The 17,038-nt window shown below is 40.6% G+C and overlaps 1 protein-coding gene across 1 annotated transcript in view; it reads right to left on the bottom strand.

Moving 5' to 3' along the window:
• WDFY4 (WDFY family member 4) overlaps positions 1–17,038 on the bottom strand; it is a 122,462-nt gene that overhangs the window by 39,274 nt on the left and 66,150 nt on the right. The window contains exons 40-45 of the mRNA XM_079312866.1: positions 10,412–10,489; positions 9,251–9,454; positions 8,347–8,398; positions 7,302–7,468; positions 3,107–3,255; positions 724–844 (exon numbers count right to left, since the gene is read on the bottom strand). Coding sequence (XP_079168992.1) covers positions 724–844; positions 3,107–3,255; positions 7,302–7,468; positions 8,347–8,398; positions 9,251–9,454; positions 10,412–10,489 — 771 coding nt within the window. The remainder of the gene's footprint in view (positions 1–723; positions 845–3,106; positions 3,256–7,301; positions 7,469–8,346; positions 8,399–9,250; positions 9,455–10,411; positions 10,490–17,038) is intronic.

Below are 17,038 nucleotides of genomic sequence, written 5' to 3'. Positions count from 1 at the left end.
CTGAATCTCAATGTTCCAAAAATGAATTCAAAATAACAAGTTACAGCTGCTTCAAAATTTCATCTTTTGGTCAAATCTGTGAATTACTCCTTAGACTGTAGCAAAACCCTGTAAAGCAAGTACAGGCTCTGGTGTTGCAAGAAGCTCTAGTTACAACTCCTCTGTGATTCTGCTCACAGGGTCACCAAAATGAGACAAAACTGAAAGGGTACCAAGGCCCCTGGTGATGAGTAGCTCCTGAGTCTTACAGCTACAGACACAATCCTCTTCTTTGGCTCATGGCTCTTTTATTGAACCTCATGCATGACTTGAAAGTTATTCCAAGAGGCCCAGGGTAAGTGTGTTAGTAATCCATTGTACACTGATGCCATGGCTACTGAAGTTTTGGGAGCTGAATATTACTGGAAGTCAGCAGCTTACTGGTAGCTTCCATAAAGAACATTAATTTCAAGTCTAATTTTCAAAAACATTGTGGGAACAAGAATGTTAGTCCAACAGTTAATAAGACAACCCCTCCATTCAGGGTGTTTAAACACTGCAGTGAGTATAGAAAAGAGTTTGTATTAGCAATGGCTAATGAAGTAATGATGGGAGCAAAACCATTTTGGTACTCAAGCAAAAAATATCAGCAGTCTTAGTGAAAACTGAGCAAGCAATTTTCAGTCACATGTGATTACTGCTGCTGCAGCTTTCCCTCAAATGACTGAGCATGTCAGCTCCTACCTGCAGGAGAAAGCGCATCAGATGAATCTCTTTGATATCATGATATGAATAACGGGAACACGTCTGGTCACCCTCAGCATGGTCTTTATGACACAAGTTGAAAATAAATGGGTCACTGATTCTGGAGAAGAAAAATGAATTTTAAATAATTAGTTTGAAACAAAAAAGACCTGGAGAACCCTCTTGAATATTCAAGTCCTCCCATGAAGAAAAATAACAATACCAAGAAATATCAAGATCAACTGTGGCATATATGAAATGAAAATAAAGCTAAACAAATAAAGCTAAATACTAAAGGCAGATTTTATACTAGTTACCTGAATAAAGAGCCTGTGGATGCTAAGGGTAGGTTTGGAGTTATTTTAGTACATGAATATAGGCAGACAGCAAAGTTTTGCACAAATTGAAGTCTGATAATCAGCAAGGGAAGAAACTTGCTGGGAGAACCTGAAAGCCCAAGTCGAGGGTAAGCACCATATAGACACACAGCTATTGTAAACAACAATTACTTGTGATTAATTATTAAGCAATTAATTATTATTTTAGTTGTATGTGTATATTAGAACTGCAACCAACAGTCCAGCCCATAGAAAATCCCTTAGAAGAACAAGCTAAGCTTTTATCAGATCCAGTCCAATCGATCCTTAAGTCACCTGATCAGATTGACTGATATTAGACTTCATAAGATTCGGATGCAGAGCAGACAGTCAGGGAGTAAAAATGCTGAGCTACTCACTGTCCCACTGGGCTTTGCACATGAGCACACAGTATGCACAAAGAGCTTGGTCTAACAGACTCATTTTCAATATTGATCACTTTCAATAAATCATGAGTCAAGAGATGATAGCAGTGTGCCAAATATTAATTACTATTCTGTCTTGGAGAAACAAACAAAAAACTTATGAGACCATGAAGCTAAAGGCTCTTGCACTAACTGTTCCATATGAATAAAAGATGTGAGTTACTCAGAAAGAAACTTTAACAGCACTATAACATGAAAACCAGCTGTGTACATGTGACACTGTCCACCATCTCCATCTCTTGAAGATGGGTGTTCTCATCCAAAGCCTGTGAACAAGCACCCATGTTAGTTATGTTAAACAGTTTTTTAACAAATGGAAAAGATGGCAGATTTCTTGCTGTGCTATTATTCTGCTTGAAATCCCCACAATATCACTGCAAATTCTGAGGTTGACCAAGCAGATCAGGAAGGAAGGAGGGAAGGGAAGGGAAGGAAGGAAGGAAGGAAGGAGGAGGAAGGAAGGAAGGAGGAGGAAGGAAGGAGGAGGAAGGGAAGGAAGGAAGGAAGGAAGGAAGGAAGGAGGAAGGAAGGAAGGAAGGAAGGAAGGAAGGAAGGAAGGAAGGAAGGAAGGAAGGAAGGAAGGAAGGAAGGAAGGAAGTGAAGTAAGGACGGAAGGAAGGAAGGAAGGAAGGAAGGAAGGAAGGAAGGAAGGAAGAGAAGGGGAAGGAGGCAGGAAGGAAGGAAGGAAGGACGGAAGGAAAGGGGAAGGAAAGGAAAGGAAGGAAGGAAGGAAGGAAGGGAAAGGAAGGAAGGAAGGAAGGAAGGAAGGAAGGAAGGAAGGGAAGGAAGGACGGAAAGGAAGGGAAAGGAAGGAAGGAAGGAAGGAAGGAAGAGGAAGGAAGGAAGGGAAGGAAGGGAAGGGAAGGAAGGAGGAAGGAAGGAGGAAGGAAGGAAGGAAAAGGAAGAGGACAGGAAGGAAGGAAGGAAGGAAGGAAGGAAGGAAGGAAGGAAGGAAGGAAGAGGAAGGACAGAAGGAAGGAAAGGAAGGAAGGAAGGAAGGAAGGAAGGAAGGAAGGAAGGAAGGAAGGAAGGAAGGAAGGAAGGGAAGGAAGGAAGGAAGGAAGGAAGGAAGGAAGGAAGGAAGGAAGGAAGGAAGGAAGGAAGGAAGGAAGGAAGGGAAGGAAGGAAGGAAGGAAAGGAAGGAAGGAAGGAAGGAAGGAAGGAAGGAAGGAAGGAAAGGAAGGAAGGGAAGGAATAGGAAGGAAGGAAGAAGGAAGGAAGGGAAGGAAGGAGGAAGGAAGGAAGGAAGGAAGGAGAAGGAAGGATAGGAAGGAAGGAAGGAAGGAAGAGGAAGGAAGGAAGGAAGGAAGGAAGGAAGGAAGGAAGGAAGAAGGAAGGAAGGAAGGAAGGAAGGAAGGAAGGAAGGAAGGAAGAAGGAAGGAAGGAAGAAGGAAGGAAGGAAGGAAGGAAGGAAGGAAAGGAAGGAAGGAAGGAAGGAGGAAGGAAAGGAAGGAAGGAAGGAAAGGAGGAAGGAGAAGGAAGGAAGGAAGGAAGGAAGGAAGGAAGGAAGGAAGGAAGGAAGGAAGGAAGGAAGGAAGGAAGGAAGGAAGGAAGGAAGGAAGGAAGGAAGGAAGGACTCACCTGGACAAGCAGTGGCGAGTACAGTAGACTTCCTGCAGAGGGGATAACACAAAGCACTCACAGATGTAGAAGTGCTCTTTGCCAAAGAGCAGCACCCCTTCCAGTGCTGTGTGACCCTGAACGACTGCCACGGAGCACTTGAACTTCACCTGGAATGGAGGTGGCACAATAAGGCCAGGAGATGGTGACACAGGAGCCAGAGGCAGCAGGGAGCCAGAGCCAGTGATGCAGAACACGCATTTGTACCCAAAAAACCTGCCATATTGATTGGCAGGTTCATGGGGACAAAGTCACAAAATCAGTATAAGATTGACAGAAGTCTAATCAGAATATATGAATATATCAGTTGTCTTAAAGATTTACATAAACATTCTAGAATATTTTTAAAATTTTCCCTGGATATCCTAACACTCAAATTCTTGTTTTTACTCCCAAGTAAACTGACTTGGCCCTTAAAATATAGGAATTTCTAAAACAAAATTAAAAAACATAGGGAATTTTTCAACAAAGTATTTTGCTTATCATATATGCCAGTTCATATAAAGTGTTCTTGGGAATGGACCAGTTTTGATAAAAAAAATAAAGCCTTTTTTCTGGAGCATTTTCTATGGCTGAGAGATGGTGCAGAAAGTAAACAAACCAATTAAGAGGAAAATGTTGTGGCCTGCAGAAAATGTAAAAATTCTGATTTTAAATCAAGCAGTAGTTCATTGCAAAGGACTTTCCTTACATTTAGAAGCATGGAGTTCCTTATTTTTGTCTGCTTATAAAATATTCTATATACACTCAGCTCCAAAAGCTAAGTCCACTGGTTACTACAGTCAACTGGGATGATCAAGGTCAACTCAGTGTTGTGCCCAGTTTCAACCAGAGCTGTCCACCAGTACCTCCTCTGTTCCCAGGAAGGGGGCAGTAGCTAATCATCTATTAGCCCAACCTCAACAATATTGTTCCCAAAATCTTAAAAAACTACTACTACCTTACATACTGAGAAAACTGCTCACTGTTGAGGTCCTCCTGTAAATTAGCACAATCCTGAACTGCATAGAATCTAGAAATAAGTGTAAAAATTTTGCTGGCTGCAAGGACCAAAGGGCTACATACAAAGGGATTAAAGAGTAATGTATATAACAGGAGAACTTTCCTGGTTCAGAAATGTAATGCAATGTTCTTAAGAGAATAGACTGACAGGTATGAGAGGTAGCACAAAATCTGTTTTTCTTGTAAAATCCCAATGATCTTATCTCTACCATCTTTGTAAGAAGTAGGGAGCTGTATTATTTTTTGGGACATACAAAATTGTCTCAGAAATTACATTGCTTTTATTAGTTCATGTAAAGTCTATATGATAATGTGTAGAGTAAGTATTGTTCTCCTTTACTCTTTGCCTTTGTTCCTAACCTCACTATTTTTGGAGTTAAATCTACAGCCTTCCTTGCCATCCCAAACTACACAGGTTCTAGCTAAGGTCAGCTGGAACAGACCCACTCTGCTTCACAAGCTTTTAGTCTTTGCTGTTAGGATAACACAAACATTAAATTCATAAGTAAATGAAATAAAATCTTGTTTCCACACTTAAATACTTTACTGAAAAGCAATTATTTTACCAACAAATGGGTCGCTTCATTTTGAAATCACTTAGTGGGCACAGAAGAATGTTTTCTTCATTCTGGGTTTAAGGGAAAAAAAAACCCTCCCTGGGAGATTTCTGTGGGTAATTTTTCATGAAAATCTCTTCAATCTCTTTCCCTTTTAAGAGGAAGGTAGCATTTTCCCACCACCTCTCCCCCAGGAATGCCAGTGTCTGCAGGGATATGCCAACCGCAGAACTCTGAGCTGGAGTGCCTGCCATTACATGGTTAGAGATGTGTATGCTTGCACTGAGAATACTGGGGAATTCTGCTCACATTAGTAAACCACATGCTTTCCTGAAGTAATTAAATAGGAAAAAGATTGCTTCTTCCCAAAAGGAAGGTAACTGAATATTGAAACATTAGGCAGTTGCATAAAGCAGCTCCACAGACACAAAGCTGAAATCCTGGCTTCTGAAATCCACCTCATCAAGCCCAGGGACGTGTGTGTGGGTACAGGAGGCACGTGGATCCTGAAGGAGGCCTGCTTATGATCAAATATGGTCTGCACAAATAAACACTTTGCTATTCTACCTAAGGCAGAACCAGGGAATGTTTGTAGACCTTGCTGAGGGGGAAGAGCACATACCTCTCTTTTACAAACCTTAAACTCTAAGTCCAAATATTACATACTATCCAATCAGAAACAGTCAATAATGTCAATACCTTTCTTGAATTTTATATTATTTCTTCAAATTGTTGTTATTATTATTAAATAATCTGCATTATTTAAATACAAGAGCCCTTGAGCTGAGTACATTTTTCTCATTTGGGGAATGTGACATATTATTGCTGATGAGTAACAAAGATCTGAGTTGTACTGCAGAGTCTCCACCGGGACAGTGCTGTACCTACAAGTCTTGTACCTTCAGTCTTGCATTGAAACACCAAGCAGCTTGAAATTATCATAAATTTAACAAAAACTTCCATTTTCTGTCAAAACAAATCAAAACCCAGTTCACAAGCTACCAGAATCATTAATCAATGAAGCAAACATGACATAAAATAATTGAATAATTACCTTCTAAGGTATTGCCCAAAGCCCTGCATCTCTTGATTGCTCTGTTCATTCAGATGTGCAAGGGAACACATTCACTCAAACTCACACACACTCAATGACTTTTGTGAGCAGTGCAGGAAATAAACTGGCTCCAAGTGCCTGATTAAAGTGCAGAGAGCTCAGGAGGCAGCCACTGACAAGGCAGGACCGCAGCGCACTAAGTGAGCACAGGACAGCTAATGTCACCCCCCGCTGCTTTTGTTAATTCTGCTGTCAGCTCGGCGAGGCAGTGACTGCTGCTGGATGGAAACACGCCTGGCATTTCTGATGGCTTCCTGCAGAGTTACATGCAGAAGAGACAGACAGCCTGGAGGCTCAAAATGAGATCAGCTCATGGAAATCACGGCTCGCATTTTCACGCCCGTCTCTTTCTGCTGGGGAGAGGTGTGGGGAGGAAGGGGCAAAAGGAGGAGAGGCAGAGAAATGAATTCTGTTACAGACACAGACTGCACCAAGAACTCTGAGAAAGTCACAAGTGTGACCCCTTAGCCACTGGCAAAGCATCAGGAAAATCTGGTGATGGTATTGAGATATTTTAATTAAACAGCTAGTTCTCTATCTGTGGGCAACTATCACAGCACTGTGATGTCTGAGTGTAAATACTACAAGTACTTGGCTTCCACTATGGGATGCTAACTCCTTAGCTATTGAAATGAGGGAATGATGCCACTGAAAGGAACAGGTACACTGCAAAAGGTCAGGGAATGAAACCAGATTATCAATTTCATTGAAGTTGTCTCAATTAAAGTGACACAATCAAAGTTACCATCTTCCTAAGAGACACCTTTATTTACTTCACAGCTAATCTCCTCCCCCAGTGTTCCTAAACCTTAAGCCTCTTCCTTATACTGGGAAGAAACCTTGGTGAAGCGCATCCAGTCCAGTACAAGAGCAGAAAAGGAAAAGTTTTGAGCAGATAACACATGATGGAAGCAGCAAAGAGGAAGCATGGGAAGTTTCTATGGCTTTAGAGGGAAGAATCTGTCCAGTATTCATGGGAAGACAGAATTAAAGACATGTGAAAGGAGGAAGGCAATATTTTCTGGTATTCTTCAGGAAGACATGCAAACACCACTGAACTGGCAATCGATACAAAACTGGCATACTCTTCCAGAGGTTATAAATAAATTTAATGTAGGCACTGCTCTGAGCATGAGTAAAGGTTCTAGAGCAGCACAGGAATTCTCAGATCCTCAGAATTTGCCACTTCTCAGGCAAATTCAGACAACAGTGTCTCATAAGAGAACATCTTGCTTGCCATGGCCAGATTTTTTCTCTTACGTGAAGGAATTAAAGTTAATTGTTCTTCAAGAAAAGTCTGTACAGGAGTTCATACAGAGGCTGGAAAACAGTATTTGCTCTAAGGAACAGAGAGCAATGATGTCTGTAGTCTGAATCCACCTGAACCCCAGAATGAATGGAACAGACAGGCTTCCATATCCAATTCACCCTCTAAAATGCCATCCATGTCCCCAGAGAAAACGTTTTAGTTCACCTTTCCTACCTTTTCATTCTCTACAAATTCCTGCAATATAATTTGTCTCTCCACGCACAGTTCCAAGAAATCTTCTGAATGGAAACTTTCATGTAGAGCTGGGAAGAATGTGAGCTGGTTACAATCCAATCCCTTCTGATCCATCTCCCTCTCTGCTCCATTTAACATCAGCTCTCCTATATCAATATAAAAGAGATTGCAGTTTTAGTGGCAGCAGGATGACACCAAAACCATTTGCAATTTAGTCTTTCACTCAATTTATTCTACCTTGGGAAATAGCATCATTTATCTGCAAAAAAAAGGCAAGAGGATTAAAATCTCTGACTGCTGAAGAAGGATGCTTATTTCAGGGAACCAATGACAGATACATGCTGTCAGTCATAATTCAAACAAAATCCCTATAATCACAGAAGATTAGGAAATTAGGAAAAATTTTAAATGGTAGTCATTTAGGGATGTGGACTGAGCAGGATCTTAAGAAAACCCAAAGAGAGACAACCCACTTATATCTTGCCCAAACTGTGTCCCAAGTTTTGCAAACTCATGCAATGCATGCAGATAGGAAAGGGACAATCAGCCTCCTTATTGAGGCTGGCTGTAACCACTTAATGCAGAAACTATATAGTGCTTCCATCTTGTTTGGAGACTAAAACAATGAGCTCCACTCATGTGTTTGCTCGGCTCCACCACAGAAAAAAGTACACAATACTGCATATTTCCAACAGCACTTCTTCCAAGTTTGAGCAATTGGGAGCTTTCCAGGTATCCAAAAGTGCCCAAAGCTTGCACTTCAGAATAGCTTTTTTGCTTTAGACCTTTCAGGTGGAAACAAGAGAGCAGCATATTCTGAAGACAGTTGATATATCACTTATGAAATTTGCATCAGTTTTGTCACAGATGTTACAGTGACATTTTAGCCCAGAGCATCAACAGTAAGAGTATTCTCTTTTTTTCTGGATTAAATTGTGACCTAGAAATCCATACCCTAATTCCAATTATCTTTGACTGTTTGTGTTCACTGCCTTGATGATGCAACATAGCTCTAAAAGGTTACCTGGATTTACTTCAGTAGGGGAAGTTGTTTCCTTCATGTTTGATAGGAGAACCTGAAAAGAGGCTAGGTATGACTAGAATGGAACATGTAGATAGGTAAACATAACTCAGAACCTTGCTGACAGAGAAACACACAGATTTAGAACTATGTTGCAAACAAAATGCCGTGGAAATTCAAATAAACTGATTGGAAAGGAAGAAATAAACATCACCCAAAGGAACACATGTCAATAATTAAGCAAAAGAACTGTTATCTTTCCAAGAAAGATCATGCATGAAGCCAGTTATGGGATAAAAATAATATTATCCAGAATCCAAGCAGCACAGAAGCTGCCTTAGATATGGGAACTGTATATTAAAGTGATTCAGCCTTTCATAGATAGGATTTGGCATTTTGACATGAGACAGACAGTAGTAAATACCCCACATTCACAGTTTCAATCTTAGCTTAAAGCACATTATTTGCCCTTTTGGCCATTCACTACTTTTAGCAGCACCAGTAAGCCTATGACTGACAGGACAGTGCAGCCTTCTAACTGGACTGTGCTGCACACATTGGTAAGCACTATATTGCTGAGATACTACTAGCAGAAAAGTATGGACAGCTTATACTGTCACCTGTCTGGGGAGATTTTATACGAAGAAACAGGAAAAATCATTCTATTGCTGCTAAATATGTTGCAGCCTTTCTTATCCCCCCAAAACCAGATCCCTTCAGTGGGTTCTCTATACATGGACCAGCATATTCAGGAGTCAGGGGATGAGAACCAGAGGAAAGAGATGTACTTATCTGACAAAGGTTGGACTCTATGCTTTTGAACGTCTTTTCAAACCTTCCCATTTCTCTAATTCTCTAAAGTTACAGACATTGTGCATCTCCTGCCAGTCTTTGTGCAGCTTTGTACCTCACTCTTGGTTCGCATCGTTGCCGCCTGGGCGTTCACGTGTTGGATCCTCCTCCTCATTCTCGAGGGCCCCTCGTAGCAGTCAAGGATCCACCGTGGCTCTAGTGATCCTGAAGCATCTCTCCATGGGCCCCCTCTGCAGAAAAGCTGCTCCTCAAGTCTCATCCAGTCCTTTGCTGCTTTGCTGTAAGCACACTGCTGCATCTGTAGGACAGAACCACTTTGTGCTGGCTTTTGGACACCTCCCTGCTCTGAGCCACCAGTGGCACCACCCCAGAGATTCAGAGGGATCCACCAAACCCACCAGATGGGATCATTGCAGACTTAACAAACCACTACAGACTTAACAGACACACTTAACAGACCACTACAGACCTAACAAACACAAGTCAAACTGACCACTGGAAGTTTGCTGCAGGAGATGGCACTAGTGATGAAATACTGATAGTCTGAGTAGATGATACAGGACAAATAAAAAGGTGTCACAAACTTGGAAATGACTGCTTTCATTAATTTTCCAACTCAAAAGAAGTGAGCCAGCAGAACTGCATCACAGAGGTTTTTATTCACTGTGTTTTTCTTCTGGAAAATGTGTGTGACAAATGGCAACGATTGGGTTCACTGAAAACAGCCTGAATGATTCAGCTGTAAGGGTACTATACTCCCTCTGAGTAAGGAATAAATTAAATTATTTTTACTTAGGTGTTGTGTGCAAGGAGTTAGGGAGCACTAATACATCAATTTAAAGGCGAGAAGAGGTGAGAATTTCAAAGAGGCACAAGTTTGTTGGTCCCTGATGACCAACCCTGAGACAGAAACGTATCTGTGATGTTTTACTGTCTATGAGCTTGAGATCTATTTTAAAAGTTTTAATGGCTTCTAAAGGAAAAAAAAAAAAAAGAATAAAAAGGTCAAAGTTCTCAGTGGAAGAGTAGAATAATTAATTTAAGCAAAAGAGAAAAAAGGTCCCGAAAATAAAGTGAGGACTGTCACACTTGACACTTCGGCAGTTATGTCAGGAGAGGAGTGTTGACTAATCAGCTCTCAGCAATTCTTCAGGCACAATATTCATCTCACTTCTAAAATGCTCAGTTTCTCAGGGTAGTCCAAGAGTAGCCTTTCAACAACAGAAAGCTGTTGCCCAGTATTCCTGTCCTTTACCTGCAGGTGGTCCTTGTACAGAGAAGCATACAGCTCCTGCCCAACTCTTCGGTACCGTTCCATGCATGACACAAATTCCTACAAGAAACATCAGGACACATTATGCCAAGGTGCTGCAGGTGCAAATCCTGTGAAGGGCAGAATCAGGCATTAGTTGCCCTGTCTTTTACAAGAACAATTAAGGAATATGGCCTGTGCCTGCAAATTTGATGGCTCTGCAGGTAGTGTAGAGATGAGTCAATCACCTGAGAGCAGTTGCATGCTAACACCAGGAATATAAACACAGACATCATCCTAACAAGGGTCATTAGTGGAACTATTCAGAACTTTCTCAGAAGGAGAAAGGAAACACCAAATATGATTTAAGGCTCCTCTTTTTTGCAGCTGGATTAGTACTGCAAATGTCATAAGTGACCATCATCTGTTGCAGAGACCCCAGCTGAGGTAAGGATCTGTAGTGATATTATAGAGGAGAGGAGAGTGCCCCCTGTGCCATATGAAGGCTGTCACATCCAGCTGAACTTCCCTGACAAATGTGAGATTGCTGTGAGTCACAGCATGAGGCTAAACTTGCTGTGCAAGTCCCAGCCTCACACTACCTAAAGCCATGGATCAGATAGGTAACTTTTAAGTGCAGGGACTCTGTGCCATGCTGGCAGTGATCCCCCCCAGCAAACTGCCTGGCTGCTGCTTGCACTGGGCTCTAATTAAGTTAACATACAAGGCCTGGGTGTTGTGTGATTGCTGCTGGCTGCCAGCCAGGTCTGTAACCCTGCCGCGAAGTCACATTTATTGGTGTTTCCCTGCAGGAAGCTCCTGTTTTACACTGATGAAAGTCATTATATTTTTGTTTGTTTAAAGCATCATTAAACCTGTAATCACAGTTGTGGCCTCACAAAACTGTTCCATAATTCATATAAAACTCCCATAAAGGCTGACCTAGAAAGCAACAGCATCTCTGTGCTCTTACACCAGTCCTGGTATAGGAGAAGAGCTGAGATCCTTGCTCTGTGTGGACTTGGGGCAAAACCATTCAGAATAGAAAATAAATTCCTCCATTTTAGATATTCACAGGCTATTCAAGCCAAGTCAGTGCTCTACTGGAAGCTGTTCCAGCATTGCTCATAATCTGTGTTTTGCTCATGGTCATCAGTGAGACCCCTAAGGTCAAATCCACATGGCAAAGATTCTCACTGACCCAGCTCCAAGCCCCTGAAACATATGAAGGGTCCTCAGAAGAAAAACTTCTGCTAGCCACATCTGGTCAACTGAAGACTAAGCACCTTATGAGTTATTGCTAGCCAGCGTCAACCATGTCCCTGTTGATCTCACAGGAAAACTGTCTGGATGTAAAGTGAAATGAATAGTTAGCAATATTGGAGATGACTGTGATTGGAAGAAAAAAAAAAAGCCACACAAGCCAAACCAACACATAAAAATAAAACCTGAAAAAGATAACCAATAAATATGGAGAATAAAGACCAGGCTATTATTTACTAAGTGCTCAGTCAAAACAATTGTACTGTAATGTCTAATGAATAACTAGTGCAAACAAGTTTCTAACAAATAAACAGATTCCATCACAAATTGTGGGTCCTTATCCACAGTAAATCTATCTTAAACAAGAACATGCCAGCTTTGATAATTGCTAACATAGTATAACATAAGGTTTGAGTTTCATATGCAGAAAAGCAGGTGTTATTATAAGAACTGTAATGCACATTTTTGGGAAGGGCATACTAAAGGGCCTTACTGATCAATCCTTTCCTAAAAGTCTGAGTAGGAAACCATGCTCTTTTTTTTTTATACATATTTCTCTACTTTGCAGCCTTAGGCAATTGTAAGTAGAATCAGATCATTTTGCTGCCACATATTCCCCAGCCAATATTTAGAGCTTGAAAAGGTGATAGAATTCACAAGTTATTTTCCTATTAAAAAACCAAAACAAATCACAGACTCAAAAACTGTTTCTTCTCTTGCTGCATGGAGCCCCCAAATAGGAGAGAAAATGATTAGCACTGAGGAAACCCAGGGTGTGAATTTTCTATAATTTCTTTCAAATAAAGCAATTGAGAGAGTGTTTGTAATGAGAAACAGTTGAAAAGAAAAAAAGATTGAGGTGTGATTTATAAGTTAACAAAACTCTACTGAGCTTTGGAATGCTTTATGTCTGATTTAAAAGAAAAAAATATTGATCACTTAACACTCCTGCACCTCATAAATATTCAGGCTTGCCATAATATATTCATACTGCATGATACAGACACCACACATACCACAGTTTTTTCCTAAAGAAACATTAGGTCACTGGGGCTCTGCACTTGGAGGCTTTCTTTGTATGTGTTGTGTTAGAGAATACACATGCCCACAAAAGAGTGCCAAAACTCTTAATAAATGAAAATAAGCATCAAGACAATTAATTTTCGCCTTGTAAGAGACACAAGGAAAGCCCAAGTGTTCAAATCTCTCACTGTGCCAAGTGAATTATCCCATGGATGATAGTGACAATACCCACATTCTATTTTTGAAGCATGTGTTTTAAGTTATCTGTTGGTAAGGTAATAGCTAGAACTAGTGATATTAGTCTACTACTTTAGTTCTTCTGTGCAAAATAAATATTGTAAGTATATAAACATACATAGTAAGAGCATTAATGCAGCATCACAGCTATAAACCTTGTCAGTACTTATCTAAGATATCTTTATGAAAGAAGGCAAAGTCTTTCGTTTACAGATGGGCAAACTAAGTGAGTTCTGGAACATCACAGAATCATAGGTTTGGGTTGGACAGGACCTTAAAGATCACCCAGTTCCATGGGCAGGAACATCTTCTACATCTTCAGGATACTCAGAGCCCCATCCAGATCAGCTCCAGGGATGGAGACTCCACACCTCCTGTCATTATGACATGGTTGCAGGGATAGGGGTATATAATGGGGCAAACCCAACCTGAATTAATTTGAAACAGCCTGACGAGCCCACAAAGAAGATGCATATGGTGAAAGCACACAGCAGTGGGAGGGGGAACCCTTTTGATGAACCAGTTTGAAGTCCCTCCTACTCTTATGTCCCCAATGGCAGAGAGTACTCCAACATAGCTGATGTACCAGATATTAGATCTCATATCCCAGGAAGAGTTCATGTACTTAATTCCTCTAACTTGGGCTTTCAGTTCTACAAGGAAGGTTTTTTAATCTAATTATGGCTATTCAAGGAGTCACTAGGTTTTTGGAAAGTATTTCATGGGCACAGAAAAACAGAATAGCAGGTAGTGAGCTCTTAGGGATGCCAGAAACTGCATGTGAATAGCATGTGACAGTAGCAAAGAGTTTGTGCAAGGCAGAAACAGATCTGATTCAAGAAATCACTGTTTAGGGATGTACTTAGGCATGCATTTCACAACTTTTATGTACAGATTGTCTGCTAGTGAAGGAAGGCAGCCTTGCCTTTAAACCAAGCATTAGAAATATCAACTCAGATAATATATATGCAGCACTAGAAATTCAAAAGTGACAATTAAAAATACTTAAGATCTCAATGGATCATAACTCCAAAAGAAGAAAATAGGAAATTAGCATCTTTAGAATGACAAAAATTACATTATACTCATGTGATAAACTTCACATCTTTAATCAAACAGAAAAGGAGATGGAAAAAAACACTAAGAAAATGTCATTTTATAAAGAGCAAATTTTTCCATTTTTCTTTAGCATATATTTCCCAGCAGCTCAACATTAAATAGCATCCACTTGTGGTGCAGCATTGCTCTTCTTGGCAGCCCCATATACCCCCTCTGTCTGCTGGACTGCATGCCCTAACCAGTGTGGATGAGGATGTGACCTAGTCAGGAAGGAGAGAGTTTTGTACAAAAGCAAATTATTTTTGCAGGCATCATCTACAGCCAATGATTTTTTCATATCACATTCCTGAACTACTATGACTTACACAGCCAGATTAGAGCCTAAACTCTTTGGAGATATGAAACTATCTTCTTGTGTTCATGGAAGTTTTCATGCTCCTTTTTTTTTCTCCCACATCTATCCAGAATGTGCAATTAAAGCTCAGTACTTCTGGTCCTTTCTTGCTAAAACAATCAAACCTTTCCTCATCAGGCGTGCTACAGAGGACAGGATTACAGCTACTGTGGCAGCTTTACAGAGAAGCACCTGAGTGCTGTAGGAAACTGCTAGAGCTGGGTGAAGTCTCCAGTGCACCAGCCCTCTTCTATCCAGATAGAGACAAAGGGTGTAACATCTCCAAATCTGCTCCTGCTACTCAATCTGGTACAGGTGCACTGCTACCCTGTGCAAACAACAAGCCACCCATCTTGAGACCAGGTTGATTTTCCAGTAAGTGACTATGCACTGGGCAGCAAACAGGTGCATTTCATGAGAGGAAAAATTGTTCCATTACTCCCTGAGTGACAATCATTAAGCTAAGGCAGATAAAGAGAGGTTTATCCTAGTCCTTCACATTCACTCTCCACATTGAGGGTTGTTACCAGGCTCTTCAGAATCACAAAATTGTTATTGCTGTGTGGATTTTATTGTTGCTTTGCCAAAATTCATTTAGCTTTTCAACAGACTGAGTTCCAGCAGTTAAGTGTTGCATGGCAGCTCGTGCTCAGCCCTCTAGGAGGCTAATGCAGTGTGCCAACTGCTCCTAAGAATCATGGATGCTATCCTGGCATGGCCAGTTGGTTGGGGAATAGCAGACCTAATGAGAAAATCCTCCATATTTCAGTGCTTCATAAAAGTACCAAGGCACAAGGGTGGGTTTCAAAGGGTAAACCTGAAGTGTGACATGCACATGTGAGGAGACTTCCACCCTGTATTTATCAGCTAAGCCCTGGCAGTACAGAAGCCAGGCTACTTCTATAACAACCATATGTCTGTGTATATGTGTGCATATACACAGCCCTCTTCCACAGATGATACTGCTGAACAGATTATTTCCCCAGATAACTTGCCCCCTAATAGCAAAAAAACACAATGAGAGTCAAGGCATGTTTGTTCTTTAATCCTATCTCTGACAATGGCTTCTGTGACTTTGGGATAATTCATTCAACCTCTTGAGGAATTTCCATTTCAGTTTCCATTCTATAACAGCAGAAGCATTAGGTTTTACCTCTGAAGTAAAAGGTGAAAGTCAGATTTTGGCATTATGGGGAATAGCAGGGGAGTCTCTTCTTGCATTCACTTGATCTTACTCACTGTTTTATTTCTGTTTAAAATGTGGAAGTCCTACAGGTGTATGTAACTTAGGCATTTAGATAATAGTGTGTAATAAAGCCCTATGTCCAACAGTCTCATGCACTCCCATTTTTGGAGTACATCTGAATCATGGCTTTTATTTAAGAAAAAATTTCCCTTATAGTCCTTTAGCTGATGAAAGAATTCTGTAAACATCAGTGTATGCTTAGAGGCCAGAGTACAGAAAAAAAGAAACATCTTTTTCCTGACCTGTAAAAATAACAGTTTCCCTAAAATTACTTACATTTAAAGCTCACAAGACTACTTCTGCAGTTTTTTAGTGCATATAGTTCAAGCTGCTCTTCAGCAAAAAGCATAAATAGAGCTCAGATAGACACAAGCAAACTTTAATTTGGCAAGCAAATATGAGAGCAACAAGAAATGAATGCTCACAGACTTCTGCAGAGTTAGCAACCTATACCTCACTTAGAAGAAACATTTAACTCAATCCTGCAGATATTTCTAGGACTTTACTTGATTTTCTGTTCTTTACTTTTTATTTTAAACTAACACTTCAATCTTTTGAATTCAAACCATTTCTTTCTAAAATTGTTATAAATAAAATATCGAATCAAAAAACCGGAAGAAAACAGACATATTTGAACCAAGAAATATGAAAATTACTTGTCTATATGATACCATGGGTTTTGGTGTGTAAATCTGAAATTTCATATTAGATGTTAGTAAGTTCTCCTCTTAGGGTAGTTTGACAAAGCAATTCCTTTCTAGCTAGAGAATCAAGGACAAGTGGTACTCAAATAGCACAAACAATGGTGAGGGAAAGGAGGCAAGCCAAGGGGATGAGACTTCATAGCCTGGGGCTGTGGTTGGATGATTGACCCCAATATGTAAATGAACCAAAACTTATAAAAGTGCAAAAACTCATGACCAGGATCCATCTTGGATTTGATTTGGGTGTAGCCCCAGCCAGGCTCTTGCACTACCCAAGGTGTTTCCTTTCAAAAAATAGGTATTTTATTGCTTTTGCTCTGCCTAGTCTCTCTTCCAGGCCAGCCTTTCCAGGCATCATATGTATTCAGCAAAGAAAAGAATAATCTGTTTCAGGGGCCAGAACACATTTCTAGGGCTTTTCTGCAACCAGATGAAACTCCTCTTCCACCCATGTTACACCATTCACCTAATTTGGCATCAGCTCTGATATGTGCAAATAAACCTCTGCAACCAGCAGCTCTTGAGAGATGAGACTTTGGTGCCAACACCTTTAAAAATTAAATTCCACTTGCTGAAATCCTGTATCCAAAGCTTAAGCCTGACCAAACACCATCTCTAGCTTGAAAGGCAAAAGCATATTTTAAAATAATATGCAGAAGAAATAAAAGGCAACATTTTCATACAATGTGTATTTCAATGAAGGG

This window comes from Erithacus rubecula (genome assembly GCF_903797595.1).
Source record: "Erithacus rubecula genome assembly, chromosome: 9".
Classification (NCBI taxonomy): domain Eukaryota; kingdom Metazoa; phylum Chordata; class Aves; order Passeriformes; family Muscicapidae; genus Erithacus; species Erithacus rubecula.
Note: the sequence above shows the minus strand (reverse complement) of the source record. Positions and strands in the feature narration are given on the sequence as shown.